This window comes from Astatotilapia calliptera, chromosome 1 (genome assembly GCF_900246225.1).
Source record: "Astatotilapia calliptera chromosome 1, fAstCal1.2, whole genome shotgun sequence".
In the NCBI taxonomy this organism is placed as follows: Eukaryota; Metazoa; Chordata; class Actinopteri; order Cichliformes; family Cichlidae; genus Astatotilapia; species Astatotilapia calliptera.
Genome location: NC_039302.1, coordinates 37,818,823 through 37,835,003, shown reverse-complemented (window position 1 = coordinate 37,835,003; position 16,181 = coordinate 37,818,823). Strand labels below are relative to the sequence as shown.

The window sequence follows — 16,181 nt, the reverse complement described above, 5'->3', positions numbered from 1 at the left end:
CTGAAACCAAAAAACTAAACTGAAGCAAGTAAACGTACACTGGAACCAAAGGGAAAAAAGAAAAGACTGAAATCAAAGGCAGAAGTGTGAGACCTCAGTAACACAGACAGCCAAGGAGGTCAGAAAGGTGCTTTTATTTTGGTGAGTGTGAACAGGAAACAGACGGGCTCTGCATTCCAATGAGTTTATTTTGTAAAAGTTTTGTCCATAAACAGCAAAAACAGTTTACAGTAAATTACAAACCTTTAAAATGCAAAACATGTTCCAAATACGAGCATTAACAAAGATCGGAAAGAAACACCGACAGAGGAAGAGACGAGTTCGCGCAGAGAGGATGTCTCGACCCGCCGTGGGAAAATAAACAGTCTATATCTGATGACAACAGGAGTGGGAGCAAAGCAAAGGCAACGGGAGTTAAAAGACCGAGCGGTCAGGCGTCGTCTTTGATTCGGTCGAAGGAGGATTTGGCAACTTCAAAATAAAAGATGACACCGCCCGTCTCCTCTGAGGGTGGACGCGGTCCAGGTCACCTTCGGGAATACAGACAAGCCAACGGAAACAGAGGCGTCCGTTTCCTTCAGGTTCACTCGCTAACAGCAACATGACGCTGACCTCTGAGCATCCACCAGGTCATCTGCAGAGTTACCTCAGTCTCTGTGAGTTAACCCAGGAGGTCATCATCATCATCATCATCATCATCTAATGTGTTTTGAAAAAAAGCAAAAACAAGAAAAAGTTTTTGATGTCAGAATGATTCATTTTAGTCTCCTGATTGGCAGAGACAAAAACACTCCCATATTTTTATAAGCAGGGTCAAAGTCCCGACGCCAACCGGCACCGCTTGGCCTCAAACTCACAGCGGGGAGGATGGCCGTAGACCCACGGGTCAAAAACTGAGTTGTTAGGGGTAACACGGGCTTAACTTAATGAGTTTGTCAGCCTGATCCTCCTCCACCTTTTTTTTTTAAACAGGAAGTAGTCTGGAGAGGTGGAAGTCCTAAATCAGAAATGAGTCCATCAGAGGGACGACTCAGAATCAGAGAGGCTGAGACGGTCTGAGCGTGTGCAGAGAAGGGAGAGTGGATGATGAAGATGGAGCTGCCAGGCAGGAGGAGAGGAAGACCTCAGAGGAGATTCATGGATGTAGTGAAGGAGGACGTGCAGAGGAGGAAGCTGGGACAGGAGGAGGTGGAGAGGACTGGAAGAAGAAGAAAGTCTACTGGTGTGGAGAGGATAATCCCAGTTACTTTCTTTGTGTGGTAGTTTTCAGAGGTGGGTTTGCAGGGATGGGGTTTTTAAAGAATCTTCACCTACTTGGAACACATGTCACAGTTTGTGAAGAAACGAAACAATCTGAAAGGGAAAACGTTCGAACGGCTCGTCAGAATGAAGAAACCGGCTCGGGTCTCCCAGACGTCGTCTGTTGTCAGGTTTCCCAGTTTCCACACCGTGTTACGTGGATGTGACGCGAGGGTCACCTCTGCCGGTCTGATGGATGCTCAGAGGTTAAACAGAAGAACCAGCCGACACTTGGATGGATGGCGAGTACAACAGCAGAGCATGCCACTATAAAAAGCTTTGAATTATACAGTGATCTATTTCACAGGTACACAGAGGAACGGATGTGTCACTTCTCCATAAAAAGATGAGCTGTTTTCTAGAGCGGCCCGAGTAGAATAGCGCTCCTACACTCTACAACCAAAGTCAAATATACAGATAAGAGTTAATACGGAGTTACAATGTGTAACCCGGTTGTGCACAACACTCCATACATTTATCTATGTATTTCCATTCATCTTTTTCTGGTTACATAAAAGAGTAACATATAGTGTGGATGGCTAATGTTTGACACTGAATATTCCATAAACCACTCCCATAATTATCCAGGTAAAAAAACAGAAACCTATTTCAAGCTACAACTAGAGTGATCAGTACACCGCAAAACCCGACATACATCATAGACGCTAGGAGAGTGTGTATATATAAATATATATATATATATATATATATATATATATATATATATATATATATATATATATATACACACACACACACACACACACACACACATATATATATATATATATATATATATATATATATATATATATATATATATATATGTGTGTGTGTGTGTGTGTGTGTGTGTATATATATATATATATATATATATATAAATATAGATATATATAAATATATATATATATATATATATATATATATATATATATATATTTATATATATATATATATATATATATATATATATATATATATATATATATATATATATATATATGGGTCTTATCAAATGCATTTGTACACAGTGACAGGTGATCATGAGTGATGTGTACAGGTAGGTCTGTGCAGTCAGTATAAATACTGTCTGATGGTTATCTACACTGTGTGAGTATGACGTACACCTGGAGGAACACACCTGACCTGTCGCACAAGGTGTGACTCAAAGGTTCTGAGAGCGGGTCCACCTGTCTGCTTAGTCATCAACGTTTCCAGGTCCAAACTCCGAGGAAGACGGTGAAGAAGGTCCAACTCAGTCGAGGGATCAGCGTGGCTGTTCTCGCAGACACACCGCGGTGTCCAGGCTGGGGTGTCGGCGAGGAGAGGGGTTTAAAGGAGATGCAGAACTGACTGTGAGCCAGTGGAGGCTCATATGGGTGGGGCTGAGAAGTTTTGAACGTACTGCAGAACTCATCTAGGGCTGTGATTGGCCGACCGAACGGGGCATCGTTACAGTAGTCCAGGTGGGAGGCGATAAAAGGCATGAATAGAGGTTTCAGCTGCAGAGGCTGAAAGTCTGAGAGCACTGGCTCGAGTCTGGAGATGTTCTTTAAGTGGCAGGATGCAGTTTCAGAGATGGAGGTAAGATTGGTTGGATACCTCATGAGCTAGAATGTCCAGGTCTCTGTAAAAGGTCGTGTCCCTGCCGGGCAGAAGCAAACGCCATCAGGTGGCTGGAAGAAGACGCTGACAATGGACCAAACGCCCACAGCACGAGGCCAGTCGTTAATCTGCTCCTCTGCGGTTTGGACTACTCGCTGTGAACAAGCGCCGAGCGTTCAGGTATTTGGTGTCTGGGACAGCGTGTCAAAGGTCAAAGGTCTGCAGCACGTTAAACAGAGCCTCGTGCATCGCAGGAGACGCGTGGACCAGAAACAGGTCGGTACGACAAAAAAGTTCACCTGATTTAAACTGAGCAGGTATGCTGGATATCAGCGGGCCGAATTTATATCAGGTGACGTTTCTGGACGAGTTCTCAGAACCTTGTGATCACATCCAAGTCGCAGAGCAAGCACAGATGCACCAATACTGTGTTTCTACTGTGTTTCTACTGTGTGCGACAAACTACAGGAAGTAGTACATGTAAAAAGTCATTTTTCAGCAGTTAGTCAGGAGGCAGGTCAGGACCGTAAGTTTGTGGACACAAGCTCTGCAGTTTCACACACACCACAGTGGACGGCAGCTTTAACTCAAGGGTGAATTAAACTTGCATTCTCTCCAACAATCACCAGGGGGCGACATCTCTCCAATCTGATAGACGTCTATGAGAAAAGGGGAGGTCAGTAACACTTATGGTGTCAGTCGGCGTCTCGGGTCTTATCGTTTAATTTGGAGATTGTGGTCTCATGAGTCCGAGTCCCTCACTCATACAGTCTGCAGCCAATCAGACAAAAGCTGTTGTTAAAAAGGGAGGAGCTTATTCCAAACTGCTCAGTCTGCGATGTGCAGAGGCAAAATGATCCAATAACTTACAGGCCTGAGCGTACAAACATAAAACACAAGCACTGCGTCAGCGTGTGAGGAGATAAATCTGGGCGTTTCACATCATGTTTGTTCACTCTGGAGCCTGAATGACACCCACAGAAACACACAGACGGGTCATGTTGTTGTGTTACCTCTGAGCTCTCACTGATTTCAGTCACAGACGTTTCAGTGAAGCCTACAGCTTTTTGTTGATATAAAAAAAACTTGAACTAACGCTGAATGTGCCGAGACATTTACCGTTACCGGCACAGCGCGACAGAAATGCTTATACTGGGTTTGCTTTAGTCAGCCTAGCTTTCATTAACCATTGTTTACATTCATCCTTTAAAATGGATTCAATTCCACAAAAACCACACTGCGGTTACAGAGCGCAGCTGGTTAGCTACAGCAGAGCAATAAATAAATCCAGACGGCTCAGCTCTGTCGTCAGACTGCACCGGGGTTTCCTTTTGAATAAAGCGAGCTCGGACGGTCGGGTCAGTACGAACAGCTGACTCTGTTTGCTGATTGTTCGGAAGGTGCAGTCAGATCGAAGCGAGCCGGCCGAAACTTTTGAGTTTTTCTGTGCTTTTGTGAATTTTCAGCAGGTTCATTCTGCTGGGCTGTTAGCTACCTCCACAATAACACCAACACAGAACATTTTAACTGTGGTCAACATCTGGATCACACCTCTGGAACAACATCGGCTTCAGCCAATCAGCATTTAGGATTTAGAGAGCCCTGCTGCTGATGTCATCAAAAGACGTGCAGAGATCAACGTGAGCAGTTCGACGAGTCGGACAGCAACATCGAAAAAATGCTAACACAACCAATAAGCATTCACAGCACCTGGCCAGCTCACCTGAGCAACGACAGGTGCCTTACTGTGCACGCGGTCGCTGCCTGATCTGTACTGGAGACCCGATTTATTCCACACGTGTGCAAACACGCTCACACTTCCTGTCACAGTTTAAAAGTAATATTTTTCTTGCTGGTGTTACCTGATACCTACGTCTTCTGTTGTGAAGAAATTAATATGGCATATTTATTCTTGTTTGTCTAAAGCAGCCTTCTTTTATCTGCCAGTTTCCCCTCAAACAGACACATTTATAGAGGAAATCTTTAACTTTATAGGTTTGATTGATAAATATCTTTAAACACGTGCTTAGTTTGACTTTTTCATTTTTGCATAGTCGAAAGAATAATTTGTTCATATTTTACAGTCACTTTGTAACTAATCCAAGTTTTTATTATTAACACGCTGAACCACAAAAAAATATTTATTTATATTCGGTGGTTTTTAAATGTTGTCGATGTTGGCAGGAGAGCGCTCTGTGATGACATCACAAACACCGATTGGCTAACGCAGCTGTTGCTCAGATCTGCGTGTCCGTCTGTGACGAGGTTCACGGTTCGGACTAAAGCTAAAACTTTACGCTCCTAAATCAGCTACTGAAGCTTAAACACAGTAAATTAAAACACATCACTGTCGCCTCAGGCCGAGTAGAAACAAATCAAATCAAGAATAAAGCTCCATTAAAAACACACATTATGGTATCAAAGCTCCTAAAGGTTTACATGTACTTAATGCCACTTAAAATATCCTTCAAATCATCGCATGAAACTAATTACAACCTTCAGCCGTTGATTTTCGAGGCTTCTCCTGGGATTAAGTGAGAGTGCTGAGAAATAACCCGTGTGACGTAATGCCCAGTCTCAAGCCTGGTACCAACGTGGAGGCTGATACCAGCATCAGTAAGGGTGCATCTTTCATACAAACACACACTGAAGAACAGGAAGTGGAGGTGTCGATGGCAGCCAGCAGGTGGTGCTGATGAGAAATCATGTCGTGGGGTCACCGTGCCAACGTCGCAGCTACGCGCAACGATTTCCCCTCTAGTGTTCCTCTAAGAGCAGCTGGTTCTGAGGAAGGAAAAGACAGCGTGTTCAGAAAAGCTAAAGCAGACTCGTCTCAGGCACTTTCACATTCAGCACATTCATGTCTAATCCATTGGCTTTTTGACCATTGTTGCGGGAGCACATTTGTGAGGACTCTGTGCAGGCCAGTCAACCACACCAGTCTGGCTCATCCAAGTCTTTATGGACCTGCTTTTTGCACTGGTGCGCAGTCATGTTGGAACAGGAAGTGGCCATCCCCAAACCGTCCACACATAGTTGGGAGCATGAAATTGTCCAAAGTGTCTCTGATTGCTAAAGCATGAAGACTTCATTAGAAGTAGAGGGCCGAGCCCAGCTCCTGAACTCCGACCCTACACCAAACTTTACACTTGGCACAGTGCAGTCAGACCAATACCCAGCTACACATGGAGTGTACAAAGAAAGCTGAACAGCTATGTTGGCTACCACATTGGATTGCTGGTTGCAAAACACAACACAGTCATAAATGTCTCATAAAAGCATTTAAGCCTTGGTCTAATTAAAAGCTTCGTGGAATAAAGCTTTAGCTGCTTCTTAAAAGTCTCCATAGAGTCCAAACTCCGCAGTGCACTCCACAGTCCGAGTGCAACAGGATCTGAAACCAGTGTGAGGGAGTGAAAGGTTTTGATTCGATGACCTCAGGCTAAAAGTTCATTAAGGGCGAGATTTATGGGCAAAGGAGCGAATGTTCAGAAGGCCAATCCAACAAAAACGTGTCAGCGCGAGCTGGTCGCAGTGAGACTCACAGCAAACACTTTGTCTGCTCTCCAGCCGCTGGGATCAGCCACTGGTTTGGCGATGCAAGCGGCGAGGGCACAGCGGTAAGAATCCAGAGCATCCAGCGAGAAAAACTGACGCTGCAGTGGAGGGCGCATTTCCAACCACAACCTGAAGAGTAACTGGCAACAAAAACCAGGGACGGCTCCAGTCCAATTGGTGGATCTCCGACCTGGAGGCTCGTCCAATCTGCTCCTGAATGAGAGCCCCACAGCCTTTTTCCTCAATATCTTCTTAGGATTCCCTGAGGTACGGCCCACGAGTAGTGAAAAATATTCATGTGCCACAAACGGTGGCAGAGAAACTCTCTTATAACTGACCCAGTCATCAAAAAGCTGTTTGATGTGGAGCAGGGAGGAACGGTCATCAAACACAGCAGCAGAGGTAAATGCATCGTCTGCATTTATATTTGAAGGCTTCTTGAATTTGTACCAAGGATGTATAGAACAAATCTTTTCTGTTCTTTTCTATTCGTGTACAGTGTTTCCCAGTGATTTAAAACGGGTTAAAAACAACTTGGTTTGGGTTGAAACGCACACTTCCAACTGAAACCCTGTTTATCAGTTTGGATGCATAACTCGAACCTCTTTCTTGCCTCTGAGTGCTAACATCTTTTATTCCCACCTTACTGTCAGTGGTGTTCTGCATGAGGTCGTTGTCAGGGTCCCCTCCCTCCGAGCCGCTCTTCTGGTCATCATCCTTCTCGTCTTTCCCCAGGTCGTCCTCTCCAGACGAGATCCTCGACAGCTTTGAGGATTTCTGAGGCAGGAAAACGAGCATCAGCAGACAAACTACACATAGTTAAAGACATTCAGCTCATAGAGCAGTTCAACCGGACAACCAAACATCAGAGCAAATATCTTTAAAAGCCTCGGATCAGGAAGGTTAAAAAAACCCAACTCACTGCAAACCCCTTTGAAACCCTACGCCAGAAACAGACATGCAATATGTAAAGTGAAAATCCACAAAGGCCAATTTCTGGAGGAAGACTGCCGAATGAATGAATGTGAGGAAATGCTCAAAGAAGTGGAAACACTTGAGGGACATCTTTGTTGGTTGTGTTGTGGAGCATACAACATAACATTAGGCTGTATGCTCCACAAAGACTTGCTGCAGCCTGCAGCGGCAGGTCTGCTCAAACAACTAATTTTAATAGAAGTGATGAATCAGGTTATGAAGAGAAATGAATGAAATTCTTTGTGTGACATAACAGATACAAAGCAAAAACAAAACTCAAAGAACAATCACAGTGACAGCCCCTCCCGGAGCCCGGTTCTGATAGAGGTCACTTCCTGTTCGTCTTCTTTCCCACTGTCACCAAGTGCTGCTCACAGGGAATCATCTCTAATTCTGCAACTATGTAACTGCGTTGTATAGTGGGGTGGCTGTAGCTCAGGTGGCAGAGCAGGTCAGCCACTAATCAGAAGGTCGGTGGTTCGATCCCAGGCTGCCTCCTGGCTGCATGCCAAATATCCTTGGCATGCAGCCCCATGTTTGCCTACTGGTGGTGGTCAGAGGGCGCCAGTGTCCGGCAGCCTCGCCTCTGTCAGTGCGCCCCAGGGCAGCTGTGGCTACAATGTAGCTGCCATCACCTGTGTGTGGATGACTGGATGTGAAAAAGCACTGTGGGGTCCTTGAGGGCTAGAAAAGCGCTATACAAATACAGGCCATTTATATAAAGTTAGATATGAGCTGAGTCAAAGTCCAGACCTGAAAACATGATTTTAGCTTTAATATGAGCTCATTTCTGTTTCTTTGTCCCCATCTGATTAACACACACACTCGTTTTCATATCTTAATGAGGACATCTCATTGACATAATGCCTAGAGATGGACCGATCCGGTATTACGTATCGGTCCGATACTGACCTAAATTACTGGATCGGATATCGGAGAAAAATAAAAAATGTAATCCGATCCATTAAATATCACGAAAGCACCTCACAAAACTTGCAACACGCCGTAACTCACCTCAGAACGTTAGCACGTCGGAGCAGTATGCATCACGTGATAGAGCGGCTGTGGCATGCGGGACCTGTCGGTGGTCTGGATAGCATGTGGAGCTTCGCTAGCAACCCGGCATTTCATCTCCGATAAAGTTATCCCCGAGAGAAGTAAAGCAAGTGTGTAAGTCCATCTCTGAATGTTTGTAAAGCATTCCTGCGTTAAGCTTAACAAGCGATATATGGAGCGACTGCCTCTCCTGCTGCTACTTCAATCATGAAACTGCTCAACGATCAGCTGATCGGCTTTTCTGTCGCGAGTCCGTGTCTCTAGTTTGCTTTTGGCCCACTTTGCACCAGAAAGAGGAAACCAGCGGCTGAACAACAGCAGCACGTTTAAGCTTGATCAGCTGCTGTTAGAATGTATTTAATATTACTTTCTACTCGAGGATCTTTTTCTACGTAGCTGACGCTGGTAACTGTGCAGGGGCGGATCTAGCAAAGTTTAGCCAGGGGGGCCGATAGGGCATGAACAGGGAAAAGGGGGCACAAAGACATACTTTTCTTTCTTATTCTCATTTAAAATGTCGAGCTTTTAATAAATAATTATCTGACACTCAAAGTTTTAATTTGATGCAAAATGAATAGAAGTCAATTACTGTATATAGTGACTATTAAGTCTAATATATATACCCTAGTAAGCTATAGTACTTTTTCCTTTGGGAAGGTACCATCTGTGCAGTCTGCAATTTTGTTGAAGAAAGATGTTGAATCTATTTAATATTTCTTGAAAAATAATTGATTTCTGTGCATTTTTTTCACACTGCATCAAATTAAGGTTGATTACGTCGATTAAGCATCATGAGGTGGAGCGTGAGGGGTGGTTCCCTATTTTTTATTTATTTATTTTTGTTGTTGCTGGGAGTTGGAACCCTATTAGTTAGGTTGCTTAATATTTATGCTAAGTACTCTTTAAAATACCAGAATAGGGAGGATAGTGTAGGTTTAAGTTTATTAGATTGATCAGTATTGCTGAACTATGAAATATTTTTTTTGTATACAGGTATAACAGAATAGCTTTAGTGTAGTTGTTGTTTTAAACTTGAGTATGAACTTATACAAAATGCAGCAAGATATTTAAAAAACAGTTTTGTTGATTAAAAAACACTATATCGGATTCATATCGGTATCGGCAGATATCCAAATTTATGATATCGGTATCGGACATAAAAAAGTGGTATCGTGCCATCTCTAATAATGCCTTCTCGAGCTCCTGACCTAACCATCAAAAATGAACGCCTAATCCAAACCTTTACCCTAAACTTAACTGTAACCCTGACACTAAAACCACATTTCGAGTCTCAAACTTGTGGGGACCTGGACTAGCCTTCCAATGTGTTGTCCTCACAAAGATGTCTAAACATGTACACCACACACACACGCTGCTCCCGGGAGCGCAGCACATTCCTTCGGATGCACCACATGTGCCGTGTGTAATGGAGACCAGTTGCTAGGCAACTGTGGTTGCTAAGTGAAGAGCAGGATGCGAGTGACTTTTTCAACCTGCCTCCATTTACAGCAGCTTAAACATGACTACAGTAACACAGAGAGAGAGGGAGGGAGAGCTTTCCTCCAGAATAAAGGTCAAACAAAAGACGGAGGACGTGAAAAACACGGGGAAGGTCGCAGACGCTGCTGCGGGGGCGGCAAACATCTGGGTGAATGAAGGGCAAAAGATGAAGGTTTAGACTCATTTTGAGCAATTAAAAAAATATTTAGCCGTGAGATTCAAACGATGTCTGCGACGCGGCTTTCACGTGATCCTCTGCAGCATCCATCAGATATCAGCTGATTTTATTTCAGACGTTTGTTAACATCAACAAATCAAACATTCACGTCGCCCTGCTTCATGAAATGTTCCTCAAACAGCACAAAACCGATCATCTGTTAGGTCCCGAGCGAGTAACGTGAGTCAACACTCACCACATCACCGCGTGTGCTCACAGCGATGAAGGGAGACCGAGCTCCCTGATGTTCTTTTAAAATCCATTTAAATATCTGACCAAAGCTTTATTGTTGGGTTTGTGGAGAGCAGGAGAACGCGAGAATAATGCCGCAGACTTTAAATCTGGACGATTCATCTCAGATTTTTAGCTGAAACCTGGAGGTAGCGCCGAAACCTGCAGTTCCACTAATGTCCAGCAGAGGCTCCACAGTGAGTCACTCTCATTTAAAAACGTGTTTCCAGCCTGCTGTCGGAGCCTGTTGGAACATGTTGATTCAAGCTTTTCACACTAACAGACATATTTGACCCCAGCAGGTCAGATTACTGCGGCACAGCTGATGACCTCTCCTGCTCAAACCTGAAACAAGCAGCGTAACGAGCACAGACTCGTTTCGCACTCCCCTGTCTGCAGGACGCTACCTTGGAGCTGGCCGTCTTTTTCCGTTTGGACCCGGTCTTGTCTCCTTTCAGTTTCTCCTTGTCGTCTTCCTCCTCGACGGAGTCGCCCTCTTCGCCCTCGCTGCTGCCATCGGCGGCGTTCCCGCCCTCCTCCATCTCCGACGAGCTCTGCTGCTGGATGGCCTGCGAGCAGACAACGCTGCGTTTGATTAGTAAAGCTGAAAGGAGGATGTTTATTGTGAAAGGCTTTTCTTTGAAGCTTCAGCGCCCACTGACCTGATAGCCGGTGAACTTCACTCCGGGGTTGTTCTCAATCTCCCACAGGCCCTCGTTGAAGCCTTTCCTCTTGTTGGATTTGCCAAATTTGTCTTTGTACTCCTTGTAGGGAAGAAGATCCTTTGGACCCAAGAATGCACTGAAAAAGACGCAGAAGAAGAAGCGGACAGGTTTACTTCTGTTATCATAACTAAAAACACCCAGAGCGGCTTTACTGAATGATCTGAAGTTCATTGATGAACATGCGGCGTTTTCACGAGGCTCTGAGGAGACAATCTGGACGGCTCCATCGCCGGTTGGTGATATTTTTGATAGTTTAGTGAAAACGAAGCTCCATAAATATTTGACTTGTAGAGCGTGACGGCTGAACGTGACCACACAGTGGAGCCCGCTGCCTCTTTTGATCCTCGTCTCCTTCCCGACTCCAACCGGACCGTTATTTACAAAACAAACGTCAAGATTCATTCTTTATTTCTCAGACTTCTGAGGAGTCGCCCCCTGCTGGACACCAGAGACAATGCTAGTATCAGATCTATGTCCATCTTTTATATACAGTGTGTGTGATCATGTGTGATGAGCAGGGCTGATCTTACTGGATGAGAGCATGGATAGCACCAGACTGAAAGTAACTAAGTACATGTACTTGAGTACTTTTTGTTTCCGTGTTTAAATGTTGATCTTTTAACTCTGAACATTTGAAACTTTCAGTTCCTTCACTGTGTGGCTATTAAGCATAAATGTCCTGATATACAAAGATGACTCATCAGGGATGGAGCGGCTCTTCCAGAGATTATGAATCACAGGAATCTGGTTGAAACCAGGGATCTTTCAGGTGTCGAGCAACACGACGGATCCACAAATCAGAATATTTTTATTGTCCTTGTAACAAGTACAACAAAATATTGAAAATAAACAAAAACATCTGTATACGTGTTTACAGATGAAGCTACGCAGCAGTATAAAGCCAGTCTGTGTTACCTGTAAGGTCTGTGCATCATGTTCATATGCTTTCATGCTCTATATAATTACATTCTGGTATTATTTTTATTATATGCTGCAGTAAATAAACACAGACTTTAAAAACTTTCTCAGCTGGAGTTTTATTAAAGTTCTGGTGGTTTTGTTTTGAGGAAAGGTCAAAATTCCTGCAGAAAAACAGCCAGCATGTAAATAATTCAAATCATCTGGAACGTTAAAGCGAGACAAACGCCAATGAATCGATAAATCTGCTAATATCATGGATATGAGTGTACACACATTTTAACTCCTGCGCAGCCGATTTCCACGGACCGCCCTCCGTAGGAGGCCAAACGCTAGTTTGAGTTTATGCTCTGGATTTATTTCGGATCAAATATCGTGATTCCCGGCCCGTGGACCCGAGCGCTGCAGCTGCTGCTTGCCTCGTAAACACAAGCTGAAAAATAAAAAGGTGCGTACGTTTCATGGGTCCCGAAGAAGAAGATGGGGTATTTGTTGGCAGGTGGCTTGACAGCTCCTTCAGGAAGCTCATCAATCTGAAGCAGAGAGAGAAAGTGAATATTTATCAGAGCGATGACCAACCGAGGTCACAGAAGCCTGGAGAGAGGTCAGCGTGTTGGAGGAGGTAGGATGAAAACAACAACAAACTGTATTTATACAGCAGCGTAACAGTTACAGAAGCATCGTTTCTATCTGTGAGGATTTTTAACACATTCATGAGTTTCAATGAAGAAATTTCTCTTACAGGAAATACGACAGACACGAAACAGAGATAAAAACAAAACGAGCATTTGGTTATAAAACAGCGTGTTGGACTTACAAAGAGAAACGAATGAAGCAAGGCGCTGAAACTACTTATGTTTCATTAGAGAGGAGTTTCACACTACTTTAAATGATAGTTTTAAACAATTTTCAGCAGCTAAAATTAAATACATGTAGATCCAACCCCCGGTCCCCACAGCGCCTCCTGTGGGCAGTGATGATGCTTCTTTAGGCTGTCCCCACAGAGCGCCATACCCTCCCCGAGCAGGGTAATCATGATGTTGATGCTTCACAGGGCAACGGTGGAATGGACTGATTCTTATAGAGCACGTGAATGAGGCATACAACATGCCTCATTCACGTGCTCTATACATAGTGCTTTCTAACGACATCCATACTCCGATGGACGCATCGGAGAGCAAGTTCAGGTTAGTATCTTGCCCAAGGATGCTTGACATGCAGGCTGGAGGAGCCAGGGATCGAACCACCAACCTTCCAATCAGTGGGTGACCAGCTCTACCTCCTGAGCTACAGCCACCTTGAAGGTGAACTCTTCACCTGGGACTAAGGCACACAAACTCCTCCACCACGATGGGGAGGTGATTCAGAGGATGGAGCCTCACAGGTGAGGTGTTCTGGGCATGTCGGGGGTGAGACCCTGGGGCAGACCCAGGCCACGCTGGGGAGATTATTTCTCCTTCACTCACTACGTGTTAACAGACCTCTAAGCACTGATTCATGCTTGTTATTAACCTCTGTCTCTCTTTATCCTGTCTTCCTTCTCTCACCCCAACCAATCACAGCAGATGGCCCCGCCCCTCCCTGAGCCTGGTTCTGCTGGAGGTTTCTTCCTGTTAAAAGGGAGTTTTTCCTCCCCACTGTCGCCAAAGTGCTTGCTCATAGGGGCTCATATGATTGTTGGGTTTTTCTCTGTATGTATTATTGTAGGGTCGACCTTACAGTATAAAGCACCTTGAGGCGACTGTTGCTGTGATTTGGTGCTGTGTAAATAAAATCTGCCGGGTGGGGAATGCCTCGGTGAGGTGGAGGAGGTGGGCGGGGAGCTTGAAGCGCTGCTGCTTAGACTGCAATGACTCGGACAAACAGCAGGAGATGGATAAACAAGTAGGGAGGATAAAAAATACAATAAATGATATGTGAGTGCTGTCAGATTAGAAACAGATGAGCTTCCTGAAAACATGCTGTGAGTAAAGTACCTGCGGTCTGAGGACACTGATGGAGAAGTCCTCCACCCAGGACCAAGAACCCATCTAACTAGAACCATTCAAAGGTATGAGGCCGTGCTGTTAGATCACAGACACTTTCGCAGGCCCCCGGGCCGTATGTTTGACACCCGTGCTTTAGAGAAACAGCCCATTGGAAGTTAGAGTGAAATGTTTTTCTCTGTGCCATTATCCATCAGCTGATCACTACTCAACCACATCGTACATTTTTAAATGTCTACCTGATACAGCCACATGTTATATGTGGTCTGATTCTTGTATAGCGAGTACTTCTGCACTCAGAGCACATTTTTCATGCTCTAACATCCATACTCTGATGGATGCACCAGATGTCAACTAGAGCAGACTGGGACTGAACCAGCAACCTTCTGATTAGTATTGCCCTGCTGCATCACCTGAGCCACAGCCACCCTTCAGTACAGTCAGAGCTTTCCAATGGGTCGGTGCTCCTCTGGCAATCCGAGTCAAACCTCTCTAAGAGGAGATGAATCCATACATGCTCTCATATATGAATCATTTCTGTGTTTAAACTTTGCTTGTGCATGGAGGAACCTCCTGCCCACTGACACACCGAGTCTGACGTGAATCAGAGCTTCTGTTGTGAAGTGACAGGAGTTTGGGTGGAGCGTGTCCCGTTCATCCACTTTTACAGTCAAATATTCCTAAACTTTAGAGGACATAACAAATGTCGCTGTGCTTCGCTGCACCTTCTGCAGGGTGGAAGCTGAAGCACTGTAGGAGCCCATCACGTCAGTAACATCCCGAACCTGCTGTCAGGATTTTATCTCACATTTTCTAAAAGAACCTTTGATAAAACCTCAAACAGCAAAACCATCCTGACAGGGTCCAAACTTTCTCTCTTAGACTTTATCTGAAACGATCAGCATCCTGCACACGGTCCCTGAGCATCACCAGGTGAGCACAGGTGTGCACAGGTGTCCACAGTCACTCCTGACTGCAGGGAAATAAATCTGCATTCGTGCATTATGTGAACGCAGTCATGTGAGGACTTGCAGGAGCCGTGGGTCACTCGTGCTGCGTGAGTGGCAGGTATACGTACAGGTATACACGAGCCGTGTTTGAAGCACGGGCTCGTTTTAGTGATGTGGGACAGCAGCGAGAAGCCGACAGAAACACGGCGCGTGAGCGAGGTTACCTGAGGTCATGTGCAGGTTTAACATCACAACCACATTAAAACACGCGCGCACGCACGCACGCAGTGCGAAGCTGGGAGAGAAGCGCAGTTTCGCAGAAAATGGAGCCCTGCTAAGGGCCCCGAACTCGGTGTAAGATGCCCGCACACGGACGTTGCCCGGGGCCGCAAATGCGCAGAGAAATGCGGCTCCGCTCCCGCAGCAGCGGCAGGACCGCGCGCACCGACCCCGCCTCCCGCGCTCCCAGCCCAGACTCACCCTGGCCGGCCAGTGCGGGTATCCCTTCATCTTCGCGAAAACCAAATCTCCTGCCTTGTAGTCCCGCGGCCGAGGGCGAGCCATGTCTGCGGTGGAGCTCCGAGCCTGTGCAGTCCTTCAGTGCCGCGCGGGCTCAACGACCATCGGAGTGTTTACCCGCCGCAGTCACACCGACAGAAATAATTAAAGAAAGGCGGAAAACGGGCCTGACTGACGGGGCTGCCGCTACCCTCGGAGGCGGCCGTAAACGCGGCGGGAATGGCCTACGTAAGAAGCGTAAGAAGCGCGGAGAGCCACAGCGGGGGAAAGACTCGACTTCCGGCCTTCAGAATAAAAACGGCACTGCTGCTCGAACGTCCCCAGCAAACACTTCCGGTTAAATACCCGTCAGCTGACCGGTGGCTGGAAATGTTTTTATTTTTTTAATCAACTTTATTTGATAAAGGAACAAGGTACAAGAGCAGTAGCTACCTCAGCACCATCCATCCATCCATTCGCTTATCCTTTTCAGGGTCGCGGGGGGCGCTGGAGCCTATCCCAGCTGTCATAGGGCGAGAGGCAGGGGTACACCCTGGACAGGTCGCCAGTCTGTCGCAGGGCCAACACACAAGGACAGACAACCATTCGCACATTCACACCTAGTGACAATTTGGATTATCCAATTAACCTATCCCCACAAGCT

The 16,181-nt window shown here is 45.6% G+C and overlaps 1 protein-coding gene across 2 annotated transcripts; it reads right to left on the bottom strand.

The window, feature by feature from the left end:
• Window positions 1-2,306: 2,306 nt before the first annotated feature.
• On the bottom strand, window positions 2,307-15,995 carry hdgfl3 (HDGF like 3). Of its 2 annotated transcripts, none has more exons than XM_026177073.1 (6): window positions 15,500-15,995; window positions 12,541-12,617; window positions 11,104-11,242; window positions 10,849-11,010; window positions 7,110-7,239; window positions 2,307-5,688 (listed from the first exon to the last, which is right to left on the bottom strand). In XM_026177073.1, the coding sequence occupies exons 1-6, from the start codon at window positions 15,581-15,583 to the stop codon at window positions 5,621-5,623; spliced, it is 660 nt and encodes a 219-aa protein (XP_026032858.1). In that variant the 5' UTR covers window positions 15,584-15,995; the 3' UTR covers window positions 2,307-5,620. The 2 variants fall into 2 exon arrangements, with proteins under 2 accessions (XP_026032858.1, XP_026032867.1); XM_026177082.1 differs by having other exon boundaries at window positions 7,105-7,239; window positions 15,500-15,993.
• Between the last annotated feature and the right edge of the window lie 186 nt (window positions 15,996-16,181).

What these genes read in the sequence shown, in the direction of transcription:
- hdgfl3 (XM_026177073.1), bottom strand. Translation starts at nt 15,583, where the DNA reads ATGGCTCGCCCTCGGCCGCGGGACTACAAGGCAGGAGATTTGGTTTTC. An exon ending in ACCCGCACTGGCCGGCCAGG is followed by an intron (nt 12,618 to 15,499) that starts GTGAGTCTGGGC and finishes TCTCTGCTTCAG; the next exon opens with ATTGATGAGCTTCCTGAAGG. An exon ending in TTCTTCGGGACCCATGAAAC is followed by an intron (nt 11,243 to 12,540) that starts GTACGCACCTTT and finishes CGTCTTTTTCAG; the next exon opens with TGCATTCTTGGGTCCAAAGG.